Here is a 25,585-nt window from a genome sequence, read left to right on the forward strand (position 1 = left end):
CAGTAATTCCTGCTTGTTATTTCCGATGTGCATTGACCTCGGAGGTCATCAGTTGCTGTCAACCCACACACTGATTCTACACATCATGCTTGTCCGTACGATCAATTTGTGTCTGGACGGACTTTGACAAAAATTTAAAATTATACGTCACTGTAAGGGACTTGGGTCACCAGCAGTCCCAAGTTGAAACTAGGCCTAGCAGAAATGTGTTTTAATGCAATTCAGCTACCAAGTACCTAGAAAGTTTTTGGTTGACAAATAACGATTCACAGGTGAAATGGAAGACATCTAAACATTGAAATATATATAATAATAAATATGAGTTGCGAAAAGGGACCTTCGGGACAATATTTTTAAAAATGGGTTTTTATTTTTTTCTAAAAGTATACATCTTCCTGGTTATTTTGATACCAAAGTTTACTTTGAACGTTACACCTAACCCATAGTAACACTGCTATGAAATACATGCATTGATCCTGAGATAACGTCATAAATGATTGGATAACGTCAATATCGTTGGAACATCATTGTAAAGAAAACAAAGACTTAAATATTCAATGCAATTGAATTTTATCAAATGCAATCAAAGAATATACCAATGGTGACCATTTTAATGACTATATATACAATGCTAAGTGGATTTCTGAAATAGTGATCAATTATGGACAAGAAAAACAAATATCGTAAATCATCAACAACAGAATTTCACCATCATCGCTCTTCAACATTTGTACAAGTGGTATCCTTGTTTGGGTCACGGACCATGCGGAACAGGTAGCGTCGCTCTCAAGGTAATCCACTGGGAGGAATGTCAGGCATTAAGTTCATATTGTTAAATCTTCTGATCTGATGGTGGGCTTCAGCAGAATGAATTCTCTCTCTGTATCTGCTGCACCACTCTTAACAAACAGCTTATCTGTGTATAGATTGATCTATGAAGTATTCCAAAACGACAGTTGTACAAATATTAGGAGTAAACCATGGGTATGGAATCTTAATACTACCCTATATAGAACTATCACATGAAATATTGAAATTTATATCTAGACAATCCGTCATGCAAACCTGGAGATGAAAATCTGAAGTCTTGTAAGTTGTATTTTTCGTATGCCTTTGACGGACATCATTCAGAAGAAGTATTCAAGGTAATGGTAAATGTCTTCCAGTCGTACCACTTTCATGAAATTTCACCAGGCCTGGATTTCCCAAAGAAAACTTGGACTTAAGTTTGAGATTTTACTCAAATTTTGACTGCTCAAATAAAAGAATACTCAAAGTTAAGTTTGAGATTTTTTTTTCAAGAAATACAAGAATATTCGTCTGCATTATTATTGTATAAATAACTGTCGGCTGTAACAACGTTACTTTTTCGATCGATTGTGATGTTATTCTAAGCATGTCACGAAGGTCCCTTTTCGCTTATTTCAGTATCTGTTGATTGATTGTATCTTGTTTAACGTCTCTCTCGAGAATTTTTCACTCAATATGGTGATGTCACCAAGACTGGTGAAGGGCTTCAAATTTAGACAGTGCTTACGGCCATTGAGCAGTGAGGGTTCTTTAGCGGGACATGGGACTGTGACACAGGACATCCGTTTTTAAGGTAATCTCCGAGGACCCGTGACATTCACACCTGATGCCGAGCGTTTGGCGATGGAACTGTCACTACCTGTTTTAACGACTTAGGTCTGTCACGGCCGGGATTCGAACCCCAGCCTTCCGCATGCGGGGCGAACGCTCTAACCTCTAGGCCACCGAAGACTGACAAGTAATTACACTAGTATTAATAGCAATCCCTTTCTATATTGCCTATATATACCTATATATTTATAAAGTCTGAATGCTGTTCGTGTCTTGTGTACTTTCAGTGTGTAACAATAAGCACACTCAAAGTGAGATTTAGTATTTACTAAGGGTGAAACGTTATACAGATAAACCACAACACACACTAGATAAACATAACGTATCACGGTACAAATAAGGAATAACTGTCCTGTTTGGGTGGATTATGAGTTTATATTAAACACAATTAGATCACATGGTGATTGGCATAAACGCCGAAGGCATTTATGCATACAAATACCATGTGGGCCAATCACTATCAGCTCGTTACCCTCCCAAACTAGACAGTTATTATTTATATTATCTCCTAAATTTAAGAAATTTTAGAATTTTTATTAATATCGATTAATGGTAAAATTTGTCTATGTCTAACCTTCGACCGAAAGCTAGCTTGAGTGACGTCACAATGGCACGTGGAATGGTGATTCATGAGATCATAAACCCATTGTCTATTTGGTAGTGTTATATAGAACAGAATGTAAATATAAACATATACCAGTACCTGTTTATCGCAATCTATTTACATTCTGCATTGAAGACTTGACTCCAATTCAGTTCTTGAAGTAAAGTTATTAGTTTTGAAATCCTTAATATGTTGTCTAATTTAAGTATTCATCGCAATTTTGCTCGTTCACAAAACAAATATAGTAAGTGGTTTTCAAAAAAAAAAAAGAACCTACCTACCCACACTGAAAAATCTGAGTTGCGTTACAGCAAACATACAATTTTTTAAGGATGGCCTAAATACAGAAACATACCAAAAAAAGCATGCTCTTTTCGACTAAATTTGGTCGTTCCAAATTTAGTCAAGAAAAGTATACTTTTTTTGTACTATAAGAGAACAAAAGTATACTTTTAGCTTTTCTTTATTTTCTACATAGTACATAAAAAGTATGATTGGAAATACAAATCAAAGTACTGATAGACGGTGCATGGATTGGGAAAAGCTTAGCTAAGGTGACCTTAAAAAGTAACTTCCTGAATGAGCAATCCCTAATGGTGATTCATTTTGTAATGATAATTCAAGAATGGTAAAACAAAATAAACGAGTTCAAAGAGAGTTTGTTAAATCCAAAAAGAAGAAACATGCATTGTACATATAGTTTAAAAATGCAGTTCCCAAAATTGAATTAAGGTCATGTTTTGTAAATGAGCTATTTGTTTTCTCATGTGAGAATTTCCCCCCTTGACTGCTACGCACGACTATTGTCGCGCTGAATTTTGATATTTAATTACATTGTTATGAAGAGAATAACTATGATGATTGTATAAAAACTGTCTTTTGGATGGAAAACTGTCCACATCTGAAAGGATTTTGTCTTTGTTTATGTTTAATATTATTTCTTTTCCAGTAAGATACTATGCTTGCTAGATTTTTATGCAGAAACAATAAACTTTTATACAAATTCTTTTTAAAGAAACCCTATTTATTCCTATAAATCTGCTGTAAAAATCCCTATATTTGCCCTATAAACTGCAAAAAAAAAATCCTTCAATTTTTTAGACCAAAAGTGGCTTGACACCCTGTGAATATTAAACTGAGAAGAGACATAGATGTTATTTTTCTTTTTACAGGTCTAGATAGTGAACTTTTAGCTCACCTTAGCCAAAGGCTCAAGTAAGCTTTTCTGATCAAAATTTGTTTGTTGGTGTCGGCGTAAACTTTTCACATTTTCATCTTCTCCATTTTCATTTGTTACCTCGCACTAACCCTTGACATCAGTGACTATCAAAAAGTTGCTCGTTCTGATTGGTTCCCACAAAAGAGTGGGAACCAATGAGAATGCGGTTCTATTTCTAACAATGTGAAGCGAGAGATTCAAATAAAAACATGTGTATTGATACCTACAGTTATGGCAATTTCAATTGTTTAAGTCTTAAACAAAAAGGTTTCCAAACTTGATCTATCAATAAACGTAATTAGTGGTGTAAATATTACAATTGCAGTTGTTTATCAATACAGCAGTATGATCGCGTCATTTGTATCCATGTACACTACAATAAGATGCAGTGATTTCATTGGATGTTTTATTTATAATGGATTGTGTATTGGTCTAATGAGCCCAACTTTTATATAGGACTGATGTCAAGGGTTAGTGCGAGGTAACGAATCAATAACCCTTGACTTGTGAAGATGCTTCTTCTCCAGAACCACTGGGCCAATTTCAACCAAACTTGACACGAAGCATCCTTGGGTGGGTCATGCCCCCTTCAAAGGGGAGATAATCACAAAAATGCAGAAATGGGGTGGGGTCATTTAAAAATCTTCTCAAAATCCCCCAGACCAGAGGAACATGCAAACTTAGCATTTTGTTGCCAGTATAATGTCGCAAGCATTTGGAAATTATGAAAGATCATACCCGGATGTAAGCTTTAACTGCACTAGACTTCGATCTACCCATGATTTTAATATCTTCTCTGAAACCCCTAAGAGGTGCATATGCCCCCCATCCCCATTCAAAATGAATGAGACTTATATGTAGATGTGTCAACTTGAATAAAATGCAAGGTTTTGTGCAAAATTGAAGTTAACTGACATGAAGTGAGAGGCTTGCCATTTAAGTGAAGCAATAATGGGCCAGGTGATATTGCTGCAATGTTTGAAATAAGATAGTGGTTTCATTACTAAGCCCAATATGAACAATCGAACCTTTAGCATACTGATCTGTCTTGGAACCCCTAATGGTTAGTTTAATTTGATTTTTGAAGGAACTGAAGATCCTGAATGGAAATTACAAGTGAAGAGTTGTGAGAGACTATTAGCTCAGTGACTCTAAGCAATGCAAAGAATGCCAAGTGAAAGGCCAAAGTAAATAATGTGGCCGCATCATAATTTTTGCAAACTGAAGGGAGTGCCAATGTAATGCGATTTAAGAGGAGGAGAGAAATGGGAGCCTGCATGTCCTCTAAAGGATTTAAATGATGCATGCCTTCTAGCATATTCTTAACTATGAATACTTTAATTGTGTCTTGTTTTCCTTGGATTTGAAGCTAATAACTGAGTCCACTAATGTAACATTTTGCCGTGAATATGATATGTTATTTGTAGATAAATAAGCTAAATAATAAACAATTTGTTCAACAGAAGGTGCAGGAAGCATGTACTGAATTCGAAATTTAGTAAAGGAGTCTAGTGCTCTGCGATAAGTTGCTGTGTTTTTGGCAACTGCTGCTGCAAGTAGTGACTACACGACCTTCAAGATTTCCCATAATGCCAGGGGTAACTGGGTAGGATACATGTCTGCCTGAGGGAACCAGTGATTTGAAATGATCCCACTGAAAGTGAGAAATAGCATCCACAATTGAATTCCTACATCCAGGAATATGGACTGCTTTTATTTGTATGTTGTGTTATAAGCAAAGGAGAACTAAAGATCGCACTAGCTGCGTAACCCTTTCTGATTTGCCAGTCTGGGAATTTAAAATATGTACTATAAACGCAAGATTGTCAGTATTTAGTAACAGTTTCTTAGCAATAAAACAATCTACCCATACCCATATTGCACACAAAATTGGTATCAATTCTAAGACGGTAATGTTCCCTGAGTATCTGCGAGTCCCATGTAATGGGCCACCTAATAACAAACCATCTGTTATTGAAAAAGGCCCCACCTCCCCAAGAAGCACAACTATCTGTAAATAGGGTATTGGATGACCAAGTTAATGCCGGAAATGGTGTTTGGCCTTTGAAGTTCTTAAGGAAGTCCAACCAAACCTGAGCATCCTGTTTCATACCCTGGGTAACTCGCACACGAAAATAAGACTTGTGTATACCTATGGTAGAATTATAAAATCTAAGAGTAAATGCTCTACTACCTGGGATTGCCTTCGAGAAAAAATTAAAAGAGCCGCACAATGACTATTTCTTTAGGTGTAACCTTGTTTAACGCGCCTAAAAATAACATTTCCTTAAGCTGTATAGACTTAATTTTCTTTTGGGATGAAAATTGTTTGACTAATTGTGTCGATGCCCAAACCTAAAAATGTTAGCTTAGTGGTTGGACCCTCGGATTTTTTTGTCATTTATGGGAACTCCGATTGCTTGACATGTTTGTCTAAAGACTTGAGCGATGGTATAGCAATCTGAGACCTTTGCTTACCAGCAAACAAAAAGTCATCAAGGTAATTAATGATATTGCTATTGTTTGCCTCTTTTGCTACTATCCAATGAAGTAAAGAAGAAAACTTCTCAAATGTCGAACAAGCAATGGAGCATCCAAATGGCATGCATTTATCAATGTAGAATTGGTCATCTATACACATGCCTAATAAGGAAAAATCTGTAGGATGTACAGGCAACAGTCTAAATGCACTTGATAAATCTGTCTTGCACAATAAAGCCCCCTTCCCTAATGTTTGGATCATTTGAATAGCCTGGTCAAATGAGGCATATAAAACAGAACTCAATTGTGGGTCGATAAACTGGTTTACACCATTTCCTGATGGGGCTGACAGGTTTGTTATTAACCTTCAGCTACCATCTTTTTAGGTCACCTGGTTGTCGTCCGTCATCGTGCATTAACAATTGAACATTTTTAACTTCTTCTTAATGACTACCAGTCCAATTCTTTTCAAATTTGGTATGAAGCATCACTAGGACAAGGGGGACTTAAATTGTAAATTTCAGGACTCTGGGGCCCTAGGGGTGGGGCAAAAACTGCCCAAAATTGACCAATTTTCAAAAATCTTCTTCTCAAGAATCACATACATGTAAGAAAAACTAAATGCATGGTGATGTAGAGCAGGAAAGCCTCTACCAAAATTGTAAATTTAATGATCCCCAGGGTAGGGGTTCTAGAACGACCCCAGGGCGGGGCCAAACTTGTTATATAGTGTTTATGTGGAAAATACTTAAATTACATCTTCTTTAATGCTATTAATACTAAATTGAAAGTAAATAGATATTTAGAAAGAACAGGTAGTCCTTTACCAAAATTTTAAATTTGATTATTCCAGGGGTAGGGATTTTGGTATCGGGGTGGAGCCAAAATGGTCAGTTATTAAATGTGTGAACAATAGACATTTTTAACTTCTTCTTGATAACTATCATTCCAATTCTTTTCAAATTTGGTATGAAACATATTTAGAACAAGGGAAACATAAATTGTAAATTTCAGGATTCCTGCACCCCTGGGGCCTTAGGGGCAGGGCAAAAACTGCCCAAAATTGACCAATTTTCAAAACTCTTCTTCTCAAGAACCACACACATATTAGAAAAACTAAATGCATAGTAATGTAGAGCAGGAAAGCCTCTACCAAAATTGTAAATTTCATGATCCCCGGGGTAGGGGTTCTGACCCCAGGTTGGGGCCAAACTTCTTATATAGTGTTTATGTGTAAAACACGTACTTAAATAACATCTTCTTTAATGCTATTGATACTAAATTGAAAGTAAATAGATATTTAGAAAGAACAGGTAGTCTTTTACCAAATTTGTAAATTTGATGATCCCAGGGGTAGGGGTTTTGGTATCAGGGTGGGGCCAAAATGGTCAGTTATTAAATGTGTGAACAATAGACATTTTTAACTTCTTCTTGATAACTATCATTCCAATTCTTTTCAAATTTGGTATGAATCATCATTGGGACAAGGGGGGTATACATTGTAAATTTCAGGACTCCAGTACCCCTGGGGCTGTAGGGTCGGGGCAAAAACTGCCCAAACTCAACCAATTTTCAAAAATCTTCTCAAGAACCACACACATGTAAGAAAAACTAAATGCATAGTGATGTAGAGCAGGAAAGCCTCTACCAAAATTGTAAATTTCATGATCCCTGGGGTAGGGGTTCTGACCCCAGGGCGGGGCCAAACTTGTTATATAATGTTTATTTGTAAAACACTTAAATAACATTTTCTTTAGTGCTTTTGAAACTAAATGGATAGAGCAGGTAGTCTTTTACCAAACTTGTAAATTTTGATTTTCCTCTGGCGAGTAAGGGTTTTGACCCCAGGGTGGGGCCAAACTTAGTATATAGTATTTATGTGTAAGTTTGCTGATACTGTATAAAATCTAAATGCATACTTAAGAATAGCAGAAAAGGATGTACAAAAAATGGTGAATTTCACAACCCAGGGTTATGACTTTAGGATGACTCCAAATTAGTAATATATTTTGATGTTTTAATGTAACCTATTATTTAAAGCCTTTCTTCAGTGTATGCACTTTTGAGGGCAGTGAAGTTTTAAGAACACATCTTGTTTTATACTGTTGGTGAACATTAGAATTTAGCTTAGATATTCAGAACAAGAATTTTTTTAGTCCCCTACCGACGAAGTCGAGAGGACTTTAGGTTTGCGCTCCGTCCGTCCGTCCGTCTGTCCGTCAGTCCAGTTTTCCGCACTTTTTTTCTCTGTTCTTGCAGATATTTATTTTATATTTGGTATGTGGCTTTGCCATAACAAGTTACAGATGGATTTCGAACTTCGTCTTGGTCCGTTGATTTTTCACTTAGTTATGGCCCTTGGACTTAGAAAAATAGCATGAATAATCAGTTTTCCAGACTTTTTTTGGTTGTGCTTGCAGATATTCATTTGATATTTGGTACATTGCTTTGTTATAACAAGTTACAGATCAAGTTTGAATTTCGTCTCAGTCTGATAATTTTTATGCCCCCCTTCAAAGAAGAGGGACATATTGGTTTGCACCAGTCGGTCGGTAGACCACATGTTGTCCGCTCAATATCTTGAGAACCATTCACTTGATCGTAATGATATTTCATATGTGGGTTGGTTATGAAAAGAAGAGGACCCCTATTGTTTTTCAGGTCAAAAGGTTAAAGGTCAAGGGTCAACCTATTCTGGACATAGGAATATACTGTCTGCTCAATATCTTGAGAACCCTTTGCTTGACAGACATCAAACTTGGTACACTGGTACATCTACAGGAGAAGATGACCCCTATTGATTTTCAGATCACATGGTCAAAGGTCAAGGGTCAAACTGGACATTGGAATATACTGTCTGCTCAATATATTGAGAACCCTTTGCTTGACAGACATTAAACCTGGTACACTGGTACATCATCAGGAGAAGATGACACCTATTGATTTTGAGGTCACGTGGTCAAGGGTCAAACTGGACATAGGAATATGCTGTCCGCTCAATATCTTGAGAACCCTTTGCTTGACAAACATCAAACTTAGTACACTGGTACATCTTCAGGAGAAGATGACTCCTATTGATTTTGAGGTCACATTGTCAAAGGTCAAACTGGACATAGGAATATACTGTCCATTCAATATCTTGAAAACCCTTTGCTTGACAGACATCAAACGTGGTACACTGGTACATCTTCAGGAGTTGATGACCCCTATTGATTTTTAGGTCACATGGTCAATCCACTCTTGACATAGGAAGATATTGTCTGCTCAATATTTTGAATTGATGATACTACTCTCAATTGAATGATGTACGTGTATAACCCTTTTCAATTTTGCACCATTGGGGGCATATGTGTTTTACAAACATCTCTTGTTCACTTAGTTATGGCCCTTGAACTTAGAAAAATAGCATGAATTATCAGTTTTCCGGACTTTTTTTGGTTGTGCTTGCAGATATTCATTTGATATTTGGTACATTGCTTTGCCATAACAAGTTACAGATCAAGTTTGAATTTCGTCTTGGTCTGTTCCATTAAGTTATGGCGCTTGGACGTGGAAAAATAGCATGAATTGTTAGTTTACATCCAAGTTTCTTATCTCTGTAAATAAGAATTAAGAATACTACACTCATTAAAACTTCTAGCATAGTAATACTACAATATAACTAAATTATTCATGATCATCTACATATCACAGTTTATTGGCTTGGTTAAAGACTTAAACCTAATTATAAATTTGTCCTTTTTCTTGGTCTAGTCTCTACTCGAATAGTAGTTGATTTCCAACCATTCCTATCCTCATTCCCCAATTTTCCCTTTTGCCATAATTTAACCTACATAATGAACTTTGAATATTGTTGTGGTACAGTGATTTTTGCAACTGGTAGGGGACTATGTATTGCCATGCAATACTCTCAGAATGCTTGTTTTTCTAGATTTCATAGCCCATGGAAGTAGTGATACTTTTTCACTAGTATTCAGGTGACCGATAAGGCCTGTGGGCCTCTTGTTTAGGTCACCTGAGTTTACTCAGGTGACCTATTGCAATTGGTTGTTGTGTGTTAACAATTGAACATTTTTAACTTCTTCTTAATAACTACTAGGCCAATTCTTTTCAAATTTGGTATGAAGCATCTTTGGGACAAGGGGAACATAAATTGTAATATTGAGAACTCCAGCACCCCTGGGGCCCTAGGGGCAAGGCAAAAACTGCCCAAAATTGACCAATTTTCAAAAATCTTCTCAAGAACCACGCATGTGTAAGAAAAACCAAATGCTTTGTGATGTAGAGCAGGAAGGCCTCTACAAAAATTGTAAATTCCATAATCCCCGGGGTAGGGGTTCTGATCCCAGGGTGGGGCCAAACTTGTTATATAGTGTTTATGTGTAAAACACTTAAAGACACAACTTTTAGTTAACACCCCCAAATTGTTAGCCATCTGTCAATCAAAATTTAACAATAGATCTCAGGTGGAGTGACATCTGCAGAAACTGTGGTCTAGAGCTACCCCAGAGAGGTGTTTTGATAACAATAACAGCCAGTACCTACAGGCATTCTTTAGATCTTTAGGAAGCCCTGTATTCTAGAGTTTTGATAACATTGGCCTGTCCACAACTGCTATTTATAATTTTCTAGTAATTAAATTCTTTTTAAAGCTGACATGAATTAATAAATATAGTATAATTCTATATGTCCGCCATATTTCTTTGCTAATCTGCCATATTAGTTGGATATTCTATTGTTATATGCATCAGGGTTCGCATGGTATATAAGGGGACGAGTTTTGCTACGCTTCACTTCACATCAGTGTCTTCGATTTACCTGTGCGGGTAGCTTCGACAGGTAACACGTACATCTCCGATACTAATTTATAGGACATCAAGAAGAATGAAATCACGTTTTGAAACACCATGCAGGGCTCAAAATTACAATAAACATATCGTACAATAGTAAATCATTCTAAAAGCTTTGGATAAATAAATATAGAATGCCTTTTCTATACGTGAATGTCCGTACATTTGCAATAAATGTCAAAACTATACAAAAACGCGGAGAAATATTTCATCTATTATCTAGATCTATTGATGAAATGGAATAAGCAAAGGGTATAAAATATATACCATTCACAATTACTTCAAGCAAAATGCAAATACATGTATACTGTACGTATAAAAAAGACATGGTCATGTATGCTCGCCATGAAAAAGCATCGAATGCGGACGACTATTTACCCGGGTCTACTCGCAATATCTGTAGAGGACCGAAGATGTACGTGTACACTTGTCGAAAATACTCAAAGTAGTAGTAAAACTCCCTTTATTAGCATAATACATGAAACAAAACGATACACTCCATTTGTATTCCAACAGTAAACAACATTATCCATTGTACAGACTGCGACACACTTAGCCCGTGCCGATCACCTATCTTCAATCAGGGAAAGTATCAGAGTAGAATATTTACCCTGTATTGTGCATGAATCCTTATACCATATGATTTACTTGTCAGAGTATTTCAGATTTATAAATCAGGAAATCATTTAGGTACATAAATTGTTTGTGCATATATAATTTGCATATACAACACTGCACGAATGTATGGGATGAGAGAGAGAGAGAGAGAGAGAGAGAGAGAGAGAGAGAGAGAGAATTCAAACGATGATCTTGTAATAATCGCGCTCTTATTAAGACAAATGATATCATTAATTCAATATAAGAGAACAGTAACTCAATATTGCTCTCATTAATTGATAATACAGATTTATTTGATTCATTTAAAGCACGCAATAATTAAAAATTAAACATATCTTTAAATAATGTTATTTTCAATTACTTCATTTTATGCTAATTCCGCGCTCAATAGATCTTATATATCTATGCCATTTTGCTTTATTACATTCGGCGTTGAACTCGACGCATATTGTAGTAATGCAAAATGTAATAATTGAGTTTATCATATGCGTAGTTATCAAGCACATAGAATTTTTTTTATTTAAACATATGTTATTGAAAAACTCAACAGGATTGGGCAACAGACATAGCCTATGTAGGCCCTCTCCCAAATACAAAGGTCAAGTACAAAGGTACATAGAATCAAGGGGAGGGGGTAAGAATGTCTGTCCCCCACCTTTGATAACAATATCCATTTTTTTGTCATTTTGTTTATTTGTTTTTTGATGTTTTCCGCCACACTCAACAATTTGTCAGTTATCTGGTGGCGCCCAGTTTTTTGTTTTTTTTTGGTGGAAGAGAGAAACCAGATACAATGTACCAGAGAAGAGACCACCGACTTTCCGAAAGTAAACTGTGAAACTTTCTCACTTACCGGCGCGAGCGGGTTTCGAACCCAGAAGTGAGAGGCCGATAGTTTGTAATGCAAGTAAAAATTATATTGGGTGACACCCCCCCCCCCCCACCCCCCCCCAAAAAAAACTTGACCCCAGCTTGAAAGTTCTGATATAATAGTAGAAAACACACACCACCACCAATTAAGAAAATTAAGATATCATGAGGCACTCATGCTAGAGGATTCTAACCACCCATCCCACCCCCAACGATGGAAGACAATGAAGTGTAGGGGGAAATTATTGAGGCAGTCAAAGTAAAAGACTCTTTTAACCCTTCACCCCCACATTAGGACTTTGAACATCGGATAAAATATCTTGGTTTGTTTTGGGTGTTTTATTTTATTTTATTGCTGTTTTCGTTCATCGTTTTTAATTATTAGTTTGAATGGCAAGAAATTTTGAAGAATCCAATTTTCCATTTCCCCCCCCCCCCCCCCAATGAAAAATGACGATACATGTCTGCTTATTACATGTACATTTTGCTTTTCAACACATGCATGCATACTAATTGTATGGTGTAGAATGGCACCCTTTACCAAGTTTCCCTTCATTTACACAGTGTAAGGAATGGTAAACCAAAATCACAAAACAAAATGCATAAAGGCCAAGATAGTTTTAAGCGTAGGAACTTCATTCACGAATATTTAGAAAAATCGCATGCATGCATTGCAGGACTATAGCATATGTGAGTTTTAACGTTTCTATAACATGCCATAATGATTATTTTCATTTCATAGATCTGACGCAATGGATATATTCTGAAAATAGACCGTCAAATTCAAATGTATTCGATAAGATGTTAGTTTTAGTTTGTAAATCAGTAAAATTCGTTTTGAAGTTTTATTTGATATGATACAGTGTCACTCTACTGTAATGCATTAGTAGGATATGCAAAAGGCAAGAGTATAAACATTTTCTAGTATCGATATCTATATGATCACGAAAAAACATATAATTTATATCCGGATTCATATGCCGATTTAGATATCAATAAAAACAAAGCTGCATAGTTTGGGGGAGGGGGTTCTAATGAGTCTGATGAAATTTAAAGAAGGAACCCCACATTTGCATTCAAACTAGATGTACTTCAAAATGAATTCATTTCTGCTCTGACTGAAAGCATTATTATAAATTCGGGAACGAATCTTGCATACAAAATAATTAATAGGGGAAGACATAAATTCGAGCTCCTTTGGAATTTAATGAAATGCAGATATACACCTTTCTTTCAACACGAATTGATATGTTGTTTCAGGCACGTATACAGGGGGTTGGGGTGGGCAGGTAGGCTGGGCTGGTCTGCTCTCCCCACTTTTTTGACAATTTACTTTTTTCCGTTATTCTAACATACAAAGTCAGTATTTTCTACATGCACAGTTTAAACTGATTTATATCTTTTTTAAAATTTGTAATGAATTCAATTATAAGCATCAACTGCTGTAAGTTTTTAACATATTGTCAATAACAAATTTTTAAATAGCCGGAATTTTTTAATGCTTGTAAGCTTACCATTATATCAGTGATCAATTTTCTTTCCTTCTGTGAAATGATATATTGTACATCGAAGTAAGACAGTCTCTCTCTCTCTCTCTCTCTCTCTCTCTCTCTCTCTCTCTCTCTCTCTCTCTCTCTCCTGTACAATCAATGAATATGGACATACAGAGACCGTAAATAATTATGTGGTTCCCAAAGAAACAATAAAACTATATTTTCGTTTATACATTTCCTTTTACAGTATATGTGTCTTTGTGTAATCAACTGTTTATCAGTTTTATTATGGATCGCAAATGTAATACCCGCATTTTTAAACAAATGTATATTTTCAATCATTTTTCCCTTATTTGTATATCCAAATTTGTATATGATCATCGATAAATTTTGAATTGAGCACGCAATATATCCAACGAAATGCTCAGTGTATATGATTAGATTCCCGATTTCTATAAACTGCAAAAGCATTCAATACAGGAAAAATATTCGACTCTGATTGAAGACACTGTTTGGCACGGGTGAAGTGTGTCGCTGTCTGTATAATGGAATGACAACGTGTTGTAAGTTCTAACGAGATACAAATGGAGTTTATCATTTTGTTTCGTGGATTTATCAGAATAAAAAGAATCTAATATTTTCGGTAAGTGCATATCTCCGATACCTGTTGAATAGACGTCCGTATTTGATACGGGTTTTTTGGGGCGAATATGCCATGTGCATTACATATTATACATATGACATGGACCTGTATTTTGCAAGAATTGATATAAATAATATATTCTATGCTCTTTACTTATTCCATTCTATCAGTATGTAATTAGTAAATGAATTCTCCGCATTTATTTCATAAGAAACTGCAAATACTTGCATGCACTTGTAAGTATGCAAGAAAAGCCTTTTTTTGCAATTTTTTTCCTAAATTATCTAAACTTTCGTAATGTTGCATTGGTATACAATAAATATTTTGTAATTTTGAGCAAAGTTTTAAAATGTGATTTTTATTTGTTTCACATGCCCTATATATTACTATCGGAGATGTGCACTGGTCGAGTCCACCTAGAAAAATCACTCAGGTGTGACAATCACATTTGGGGTATATACGGGTAGAGTAAATTAGGCTACATGAGAGAAATATGGCGGATAAGATGAGAAGGGTGTACGTATTTATTAATTCATGTCAGCTTTAAAAAGTCCCCTGAACAATGCAATTTTAATATAATTGTAACCCCCCCCCCCCCCCCCCCCCCTTTATATTCATGTATTATAAATTACACAATTAGAAATCAAACAATAATTTACCCATTAATTTCTAAAACTTATAACTTATTGAAATAATTTATATTATCAATTTATGATAGCTCAATATTTATAAAAGAAAGTATTCATTGAGCCAATGACTGAGAGTAAAAGAGAGAAAGAGGAGGTGGTGTAGACTGTGTGTCATCTAGCCATAGGGATACAACCATTATACAAACACTATGACCACAGAAACACTGCAAACAGCCCAGAGATCCTTCCTGTATACATCAAAAGTATATACAGCACCCTGATCTCTTGGCCAGGTGAATTCCAGGTAAATAACAATGACCATAGATGAGCTCTGCCCACATCCAGTGATCCATGAAGAAACCATAAGTTTTTTGACCAGATGGCATTATTTTTGTGATGTTTTACATTTTCAGGATCTTTGTACAAAAGGGAATACTAGTGGTATAAAAACTACATGAGGCAAACTTATGGGGTAAAAAGCTGGTAGTATTTTTAAAAAGAGTATCATCTATAAGATTATACTAATTGGTAGAAATTTTTTATTTCAAAACACAATTAAAAAGCACTTTTTATATCTTGAATAAAATTTAAATTGAGTGCCATATGGCAACAAAAAATGCATATTGAGCAGCTTTACAAGGTCTACGTCAGAAAAAATTCACTTTAAACATAATATTTGGACCATAAACATTTAAGAAAGCATATAAAATTACTACCCACCGGATCTTGTTTCCATGGTAACAGATTAAAAATAATTATTTCATTTAAATGCGATTTGTCACTTTGTTTTATAATTGTGCAACTTTCGAATAGTGCATTGAGCATTTTCATGAACAAAATACAATTCCAGCCCAAAAATGAGAAATGATATTTATATTTATTTGTCAAGTATCGCAGTATCACATTTATTAGAAATTAAGATGTTGGGTTTTTTGTTTGTTTTCTAAATTCAATACAATACAATATCTTCAATTTCTCGAGGGGTTTTTCACGATGCCGCTTCGTCATAAATTCCGTGTTTCATTAGCTCAAACCTGTCTTATATACTACATCTTTGAAATAAATTCCCTCTTCTTGTTCCACTGCTTGATGTTAGTTTACATAGTTGAACATACAACTGTAACCTTCACGACAATATAAAGCCCAGCCAGTGGTGGTCACCAAGAGCCATCCCATTATGCAGATGTTCCTCAGGCAAAATTAAAAATATTCTAAGATATACAGTGGAACCCCGTTATTACGTTTTCCATTTTGTCACGATAAAATAACGTAATACCGGGGGCAACGTAATAAACGTTCCCAGTGAAATCCGTTAAAAATATCATTTGGAAATTGTATATCGTCCGTTGGTACTCCGTGAAGGGGTGTGTGAATATATCTTTACTGTTTCTTTGTTTAAAAGACTATGATACTTTGTTTTATTTACATCTTATCTTTAATGTCCGTAATTCTTCATGTTCTTATCCCTTTTCTTTATTTCTGGTGTAGGATACATAAGGATGTTTTGATAAACGTTGTTTTTTCTGCATTCGTTTCGACCGCCATTTTGTTCAACTTTAAAACAATGCGTTCATGTAAATTTTTATCAATAACTCGTTCCGGTTCGTATTCAACATTCGTATTAAAAAAAAAACAAAAAAACATCGTTTTATTAAGTTCTCTAATTACACAATACACAACACAATAAAAAAAAAAATCCCACCCCAAAACAACAAAACTATAGACACAAAACGCACACGATACCCAACACTTACACACTTTTCTCACCAACGATAAACACGGAGAACAATTTAAGCGCAATCCACATAAAAAAAAATATAATGATGCACGAAGATTTCATTTATAACGCTAAATGATGGCACTAAAATCACATGCGCATCAAGGGATTTTAGAATATTCACTGAGGTAAATGCCGTACGCGAATCGGCCGATAACACAGGACAGTTTGATTGGTGTATGTATGGACGAGATTTACGAACACCCAAGCTGCATGTCCAAACAACAGACAATTTTTTAATTGACCACCTTTCGTCACCTATGTCCAAGCAGTTACCCAAGCGGTTTTAACAATGCTACGATAAATCTTGTCTTTCATGTTCGGTACCAAAGCTGTCCGTAAATAGAGTTTTAATAGCTGAACACTCAGGTGGTTGAGAAATTATTTCTTCGATTATCAAAATATGAAAAATGAAGTAAATTTCATAGAGTACAATGTCTAAATAAACATTATTTAATTATTTATCACTGGCTTCGATACGAGGTATTCACCTGTATTGATGTCGCTAGATCTATCGAAGCGTGATCAGTCAAGCATCTCTAATCCCCAAACAGACCAGGAAATTTAGGTGGTGACTGCCTCAGACACTCAAGGTGTGAATGGCTTATTATTTTGAGAATCATTATTGAATAATTAGGGGTTTATTACGTTTTTGTCGGAATACCGAGTCCTGGCATCTTAGGGCAACGTAATAACGAGGTCTATTTTATATAGGTTTGTTAAGAAATGGTTTTGTGCTTTGAAATTCCAACGTAATATGCGGACTAACGTATTAAAGGGGGAACGTAATAACGGGGTTCCACTGTACTAGAGAAGACCCCTCTTTTATTCTTACTTTATCATATCAGTCGCGTTTTCTACATTTCTTAGTTCATGCGATAAATCGCTCTATCAGCACAAGTAGATGCCATAGCATTGAAATATCAAGTGCATGTAATTAGAGAGGTAAAGCATTGTCAGGTTTATTTTTAAAAAATGTCTGTGAATGCCATAAAAATTCCTAGCTTTGTTAATGTCGAACCTTGTCTTTGAGGATACTATTCACAAACAATGATCGATTATAACGGCATCAAAATAAATCCTACTTTCCCTAGATTCGCAGAGATTTCATGTAATCATCTCATGGTTTCACACAAAATATCAGCAACCGGTACCGATCATCATCTTTTACCAGAGCCATGCTGTTGTTTATAAACAACTTTCTCCGTGTATTCCAAATGCCGATGCCCATTAGAGGCGATTTCAAGGTCACAACATAATTTCAATGGAAATTAACCGTAGCACATACTAGATATGTATGTATAAAAAAAAATGTAGACTTTTGTGATTATCAAAGAAAATAATTTATTAATGATTATTTGAGAAACATTATTATTATTTTGTCATAGAGATTTACACATACGCTTGATAGCGGTAGTAGATAAGAAGTAAATATTATAATGACATTTTCCCTTGATACGACTATGACGTGACACATTTTTTCAGTATGACGTCATAAAGCGCGAAGTGCACTGAGGTATATCAAGAGTTATTTCCCTGTTGTTGCAAACCTTACCTTAAATACTCACCATGGTAAATATAGACATTTTCTGAGTGGGGGCCAGAAATGGCCCGTATGATATATAGTCCTTTGACAGGTTTTTTAATTACTTACAGTGACAACCAAAAGTAATTTGCTTAACCCTTTTGTGCACACCTACTATATACTCAAGGCCATAAAAGTTTGGTGTGTTAATCTGCTACCATTTTTGAGAAATGTCGCGAACAAATCTAATGGTGCTCATAAAAGGTTTACCAACCTATACTTGTTTTATTCTAATTTCTGAAAAATTCTTGTCAAGGAGCACTGCATAATGATACAATTTGTCATTTTGATATGCAAGCATTCTCATGTAGTGTTCTTCCAGGTAATTAATAAGTTATGTACTTTGACATGTATATATACTTGATATAAATGTAATAACATACATATTTTTAGCCCCCAGTGCCCTGAGTAAGATGGAACTAGCCTTACAGAATCAAGACTTAACAGATACTGTAGTAGAACATTATCTCATATGTCTCAAGGAAGAATGGATGAAGTAAGAATTGATTGAGAACTATAGCTAAAGTGCACATTGAACAATAAGGAATAAATGTCTAGGCTTTTGTGTTTTAAGGGTATAGAAATAGTGGCAGCATAAGGTACACGTAATTTGTAAAATTGGCAAAGCTATATATACAGAAATTACCCCCATCCCCAGATATGCTTCCACTGTTTTCATATCCCCAGTAATACAAAAAACCTTGACAATTATTCCGGGATTATTATGTTTGGGAACATATTGTTTTTACTCTGTTTCTTATTATGTCCCTGAACACATAATGTCGGAAACATATTCTTTTTGCTCTGTTTGTTATTATGTTCCCCAAATGGGAACATATTGGTTTCAGTGACCTATTGAAATTGGGCCTTAGGGGCGGAGCAGAAACTGCTAAAAATTGACCAATTTTTCTAAAATCGTCTTCTCTACAATCGTATATCTGTAACAAAAACTAAATGCATAGTGATGTAGAGCAGGAAGACCTCTACCAAAATTGGTATATACACGGGCTAAGCCCGTTTGGGCCTAAACTCTGTGATACCATAAATATAGAAAGGGGTCTAACTCTGACCCTGCAGATAAAAAAAAAACTACCCACTCACTTCAAATGCCTAAAAAATCAGAAACTAAGTGCGATATGCAGAATGTTCCAGTCTCCTTGCATAGATTAATGTTTTAACTACTTGCAGGCAAAATTTCAAGCCACCTGTGGCTATATACATGTATATAGTGTTTATGTGTAAAACATTTAAATAACATCTTCTTTAGTGCTATTGATACTAAATTGAAACTAAAATCATCAAAATTTGATGTGCTTTTTTGAACAACTTCATTAAGTTTTGAAGACATCATATTTTGATATTTTTAGATCACTAATATTGCAATTGGTTGTCGTGCGTTAACAATTGAACATTTTTAACTTAATTCTTGATAACTACCATTCCAATTCTTTTCAAATTTGGTATGAAGCATATTTTGGACAAGGGGGGCAGGGCATACATTTTAAATTTCAGGACTCCTACACCCCTGGGGCCTTGGGGGCGGGGCAAAAACTGCCAAAATTGACCAATTTTCAAAGATCTTCTTCTCTACAACCGCACATATGTAAGAAAAACTAAATGCATAGTGATGTAGAGCAGGAAGGCCTCTACTGAAATTGTAAATTTCATGATCCCCGGGATAGAGGTTCTAACCCCAGGGCAAGGCCAAAACTTAGTATTATATAGCATAAATTTGTAAAACATTTTTAAAAATAATATTTCCTTTAATGCTACAGATACTAATTTGAAACTAAATAGATATTTAGGAGTAGGTTAACCTTTACCAAAATTGTAAATTTCATGATCCTAGGGGGTAACAGTTTTGGTATCAGGATAGGGCCAAAATCATTGTAATGATTACTGTCTTTATCATTTGAAAGACTTCTTTATGTTTGCTGTTACGGTATAAAAACTACATGTAACTGCATATTTAGGAAAAGCAGGAAAGGGTGTACAAAAAATTATGAATTTTGCAACCTTAGGGTTTTTACTCTAGGACAGGTCCAAATTAGTCATATTGTGTTAATGATACATATATTATAGTATGTAAAGCCTTTCATAACTACAACATCTTTTAAATCAGCCTATCTAAAACATTATTTTGACACTCAATGATACTCGTGTGTTTATTGTCTCTTTTCATTTAGTTCTTATCTGTATGTATATAAATTGTGATATTTCTATGCTTTGTGATATAGTATGTTCTCGATATGTATATATGTTATAGACAGGACCACAATGTAAACTAGTTTATACAACTAATTGTGCAATCCTGTATAAATAAAGGATATTATTATTATTATTATCATCAGTATAGGCACTTTTGAGGGCATTTAAGTTTTATACTGTGGCTAAATATTAGAATTTAGCTTTGATATGCAGAATAGGATTTCATAGCCCCTGGCACTATAGTGATACTTATAACTAATACTCAGGTGACTGATAAGGCCTGTGGGCCTCTTGTTTTAACAATGTTATTTAAATAAGGTATTCAATGTATAACAAAAGGATATGGTACAATTTTGAAGGATTTAAATCAACCTAAATGTTTCTTGTTAAATAATGATGAAAGTGAAGTAGATGAAATTCACATGACTGGTAAATGATTAGAAGCTGACCTTTTTGCATTTGAGAGTTTTTTGAAGATCGAGTTATCTACCCTATGTAAAAAAAAAAAAGAAAAATCTAATTTTCTAAAACTGTGTGTGGTAAATGATTGATTTCATTTCATATTTTCATAAAGGGAAAGTGTATGCAACTTTCTCCCAAGAGATGTGTATGAAAATGTAATTTCTTTTAAAAATATTGTAATAAAACATGCTCTTCAATGTTAATCTTCAGTGTTAAATTCTAGGTGAACTAAATCAAGCAGTAAATGAAATTTTGAAAATTCCTGTGGTGGATTATTTTTATATGATAAACCCTTAATAATAATAATAATATTAATTTATTAGGTCACCTGAGTTTACTTTATTGCAATTGGTTGTGGTCCATCGTCTTGCATTAACAATTGAACAATTTTAACCTCTTCTTGATAACTACCAGTCCAACGCTTTTCTTATTTGGATGAAACATCTTTAGGACAAGGGGGACATAAATTTTAAATTTCAGGACTCCAGCACCCCTAGGGGCAGGGCAAAAACTGCCTAAAATCGACCAGTTTTCAAAAATCTTCTTCTCAAGAACCGCACACGTGTAAGAAAAACTAAATGCATAGTCATGTAGAGCAGGAAGGCCTCTACCAAAATTATAACTTTCATGATCCCCGGGGTAGGGGTTCTGACCCCAGGGTGGGACTAAACTTGGTATATAGTGTTTATGTGTAAAACACTTAAATAACATCTTCTTTAGTGCTATTGATACTAAATTGAATCTAAATAGATATTTAGAAGAACAGGTAGTCCTTTACCAAAATTGTAAATTTGATGATACCAGAGGTATGGGTTTTGGTATCAGGGTGGGACCAAAATGGTCAGTTATTAAATGTGTGAACAATAGACATTTTAACTTCTTCTTGACAACTATCATTCCAATTCTTTTCAAATTTGGTATGAAGCATCTTTGGAACAAGGGGGACATAAATTGTAAATTTCAGGATTTCTGCCCCCCTTGGGCCTTAGGGGCGGGCAAAAACTGCCCAAGATTGACCAGTTTTCAAAAATCTTCTTCTCAAGAACTGCACACGTGTAAGAAAAACTAAATGCATTATCATGTAGAGCAGGAAAGCCTCTACCAAAATTATAACTTTCATGATCCACGGGGTAGGGGTTCTGACCCCAGGGTGGGACTAAACTTGGTATATAGTGTTTATGTGTAAAACACTTAAATAACATCTTCTTTAGTGCTATTGATACGAAATAGATATTTAGAAAGAACAGGTAGTCCTTTACCAAAATTGTAAATTTGATGATACAAGGGGTAGGGGTTTTGGTATCAGGTGGGGCCAAAATGGTCAGTTATTAAATGTGTGAGCAATAGACATTTTTAACTTCTTGATAACTATCATTCCAATTCTTTTCAAATTTGGTATGAAGCATCTTTGGAACAAATTAAGGGGGACATAAATTGTAAATTTCATGATTCCTGCACCCCTGAGGCCTTAAGGGCGGGGCAAAAACTGCCCAAAATTGACCAATTTTCAAAAGTCTTCTCAAGAACCACAGATGTTTAAGAAAAACTAAATGCATTAAGATGTAAAGCAGGGAAACTTCTACCAAAATTGTAAATTTCGTGATCCTCGGGGTAGGGGTTCTGAGCGCAGGGTGGGGCCAAACTTAGTATATAGTGTTTATGTGTAAGTTTGCTGATACTGTATAAAATCTAAATGCATACTAAGGAATAGCAGAAAAAGATGTACAAACTAGATGTGTTTGTGAAATACATATGCCCCTGATAATGGCCAATTCCGAAGACGGCCAAGGTCACAAAGACAAATATCTTGGTACCAGTAGAAAGATCTTGTCACAAGGAATGCTCATGTGCAATATGAAAGCTCTTATATTTACCATTTAGTAGTTATGACCAATGTCAATTTTTTTTTAAAGTAGGTCAAATGTCAAGGTCAAAAGGTTTAGTACCAACGGAAAGGTCTTGTAACAAGGAATACTCATGTGAAATATCAAAGCTCTAGCACTTACTGTTCAAAAGTTATTAGCAAGGTTAAAGTATTCAAAAAGTAGGTCAAACTCCAAGGTCAAGGTCAGAGGGTAAAAAATGTTGGTACCCACGGAAAGGTCTTGTCATAAGGAATACTCATGTGAAATATGAAAGCTCTAGCACTTACTGTTCAAAAGTTATTAGCAAGGTTAAAGTTTCTTACAGAATGACAGACAACAAGACAAAAACAATATGCCCCCTGATCTTCGATTTGGGGGGGGGGGGGGGGGGGGGGCATAAAAATGGTGAATTTCACAACCCAGAGTTTTGACTCTAGGATGGGTCAAAATTAGTCATATCTTATAATGTTTTAATGTTAATACACCTATTATGGTATATACCACAGGGTAGTGATATGCGTCTAGTGCATGTATTTGCCGCTGACTAGCATCCTTTTGCGAAAAGAGAGCCGAGTGCATCAGCCTCTTCTGTCAGTACATAGCCTCTACATTACCAAGACTCCATTAGTGCCTCCACGTTGGCAGCACACGGATACTGGCCTCTCTCGGGACCAGGCCGAACTAATGGGGATCTGGGAGCAGCAAGTGCCCCATAGATGCAGTGTGTAGGCCCACCGGCGTGTGGACACGCCCTAGCACTCATCAACCTTGCCCCAGCTATGGGAATATAGCCGGCAAGACATGATGTCGAAAATCAGGGATGATTATCTGTCTAAAAGAAGGAAACCTCCGATGTAAAACCCGGATAGGTGAGGTTCGCAACCAGGGATGGCAGCTTACCTAGGAGAAGGACACTCCGATGTAAAACCTGGGTAATGGCATCCAATAGTCTTAAAAAGACCGTCATCTAAGGGAAGGAAAACCCCAACAGAAAAACCACCTCAATGAGGTTGAGCGTAGGGCTAATCACCCGACCTCATAAAAAGAAGTTGATTACGGAAACTATGAACAAGTCAATAAGAAGTCGTGGGGTAAGCATAGCTATCGAGCATACTCCAAAGGATGATTTCATAGCGGACAGAGATGCAAGCATGATGTCTACGAGCCAAAGCTGAGAGGAAGTTCGCGGACAGAGGGATATGCTAGCAAGCCCCAAAAATATCGTCAGGTTGGGATCATGGAACGTAAGAACTATGTACTCCACTGGAAAAACCACACAAGTAATAGCAGAAATGAAGAGATACCACCTAGATATACTTGGAATAAGCGAATGCAGATGGACAGATTCTGGAAAAATCAGAACCCAGACAGGTGAAACGATACTGTATTCTGGAAGAAAAGATAACCATCACAGTAATGGAGTTGTTATTGCTATATCAAAGGAGAAAGCCAAGACATTATACGAATGGGCACCCATTAACGACCGCATCATAACTGCCAGGTTCTGGTCAAAGTATATAAAAACAACATTAATACAAGTGTATGCACCTACCAATGATGCAGAAGAAGAATCAAAAGATAATTTTTACGAACAACTATAGGGAGTCATAGACAACACGCCACGATATTATAATTCTAACTGGCGATATTATTGCAAAAGTAGGTAACAAACAGGAAGGAGAGGATGGAATTGTTGGAAAGTATGGTTTACACTCGGAAAGGAACGATAATGGAGAAAGATTTGCATCATTTTGTGCCATCAACAACTTGGCAATATCTTCAACAATGTTTAAACATAAAGACATACACAAGCAGACATGGACTTCACCAAATGGTCAACACAAGAACCAGATAACCATGTAGCAGTCAATGGGTGCTTTAAAAGATCTGTATTGGATGTCAGAGCACACCGAGGTGCAGATGTCGGATCTGACCACAATTTAGTCATCACAAAAGTAATGCTTAAACTGCACAAAATAGGAAAGAAACCAACATCTTCAACAAGATTCGAGACATGCAAACTTAAGGTACCAGAAGTTCGGCAACAATTCCAAATAGAACTGAGGAATAGATTTAATGCACTCAGTGAAGACAACACCATAGGTCCCAATCCTGATGATATAGAGGAAAGATGGAACAACATTAAAACTGCATATAATGAAACTGCCATGAACGTACTTGGGTATAGAAAAAGGAAAAACCAGGAATGGAAAAAGGTAGAAGAGAGGCGAGTTAGAATGTGCAAGATCAGAAAGATTAAGAGCTAGACTAAAAGAACAGTATGGGGACAAAGACAAAGAGGTGAAAAGAAGTTTTAGAAAAGATAAATGACAATGGGTAGATGTCATGGCAAATGAGGCACAAGAGGCAGCAAACATCGGAAACATGAAAACTGTATATGATGTAACCAAATTATTGTACAACGAACGTCCAAAAACTGTTGAGGCAGTAAAAAACAAGGAAGGAAATCTCTTGACTAAAGAGGAAGATATAAGAAAAAGATGGATGGAACACTTCAGCGAAGTGTTAAATAGACCAGACCCTATTGATCCTGCTGAAATACTAACAGGGGAGTCCATCAAATTAGACATAGAAACAGGTCCACCAACAGAAGATGAGATAAGAAGAGCATTGAAAGAA

At 35.7% G+C, this 25,585-nt stretch overlaps 1 protein-coding gene across 5 annotated transcripts in view; it reads left to right on the forward strand.

Annotated features, from left to right (window-relative positions):
• The window catches only part of LOC125671010 (folliculin-like), a 99,589-nt gene that overhangs the window by 66,919 nt on the left and 7,085 nt on the right, over positions 1 to 25,585 (forward strand). For 3 of the 5 annotated variants that reach the window (XM_048906488.2, XM_048906487.2, XM_048906491.2), the window contains one exon: positions 18,804 to 18,906. The exons of 1 other annotated variant lie outside the window; for it this stretch is intronic. In XM_048906488.2, coding sequence (XP_048762445.1) covers positions 18,804 to 18,906 — 103 coding nt within the window. Of the gene's footprint in view, positions 1 to 4,551; positions 4,890 to 18,803; positions 18,907 to 25,585 lie in introns of those variants that run through there. One more of the 5 variants, XM_056162788.1, reaches the window with a different exon arrangement.

This window comes from Ostrea edulis, chromosome 4, assembly GCF_947568905.1.
Source record: "Ostrea edulis chromosome 4, xbOstEdul1.1, whole genome shotgun sequence".
NCBI classification, from domain to species: domain Eukaryota; kingdom Metazoa; phylum Mollusca; class Bivalvia; order Ostreida; family Ostreidae; genus Ostrea; species Ostrea edulis.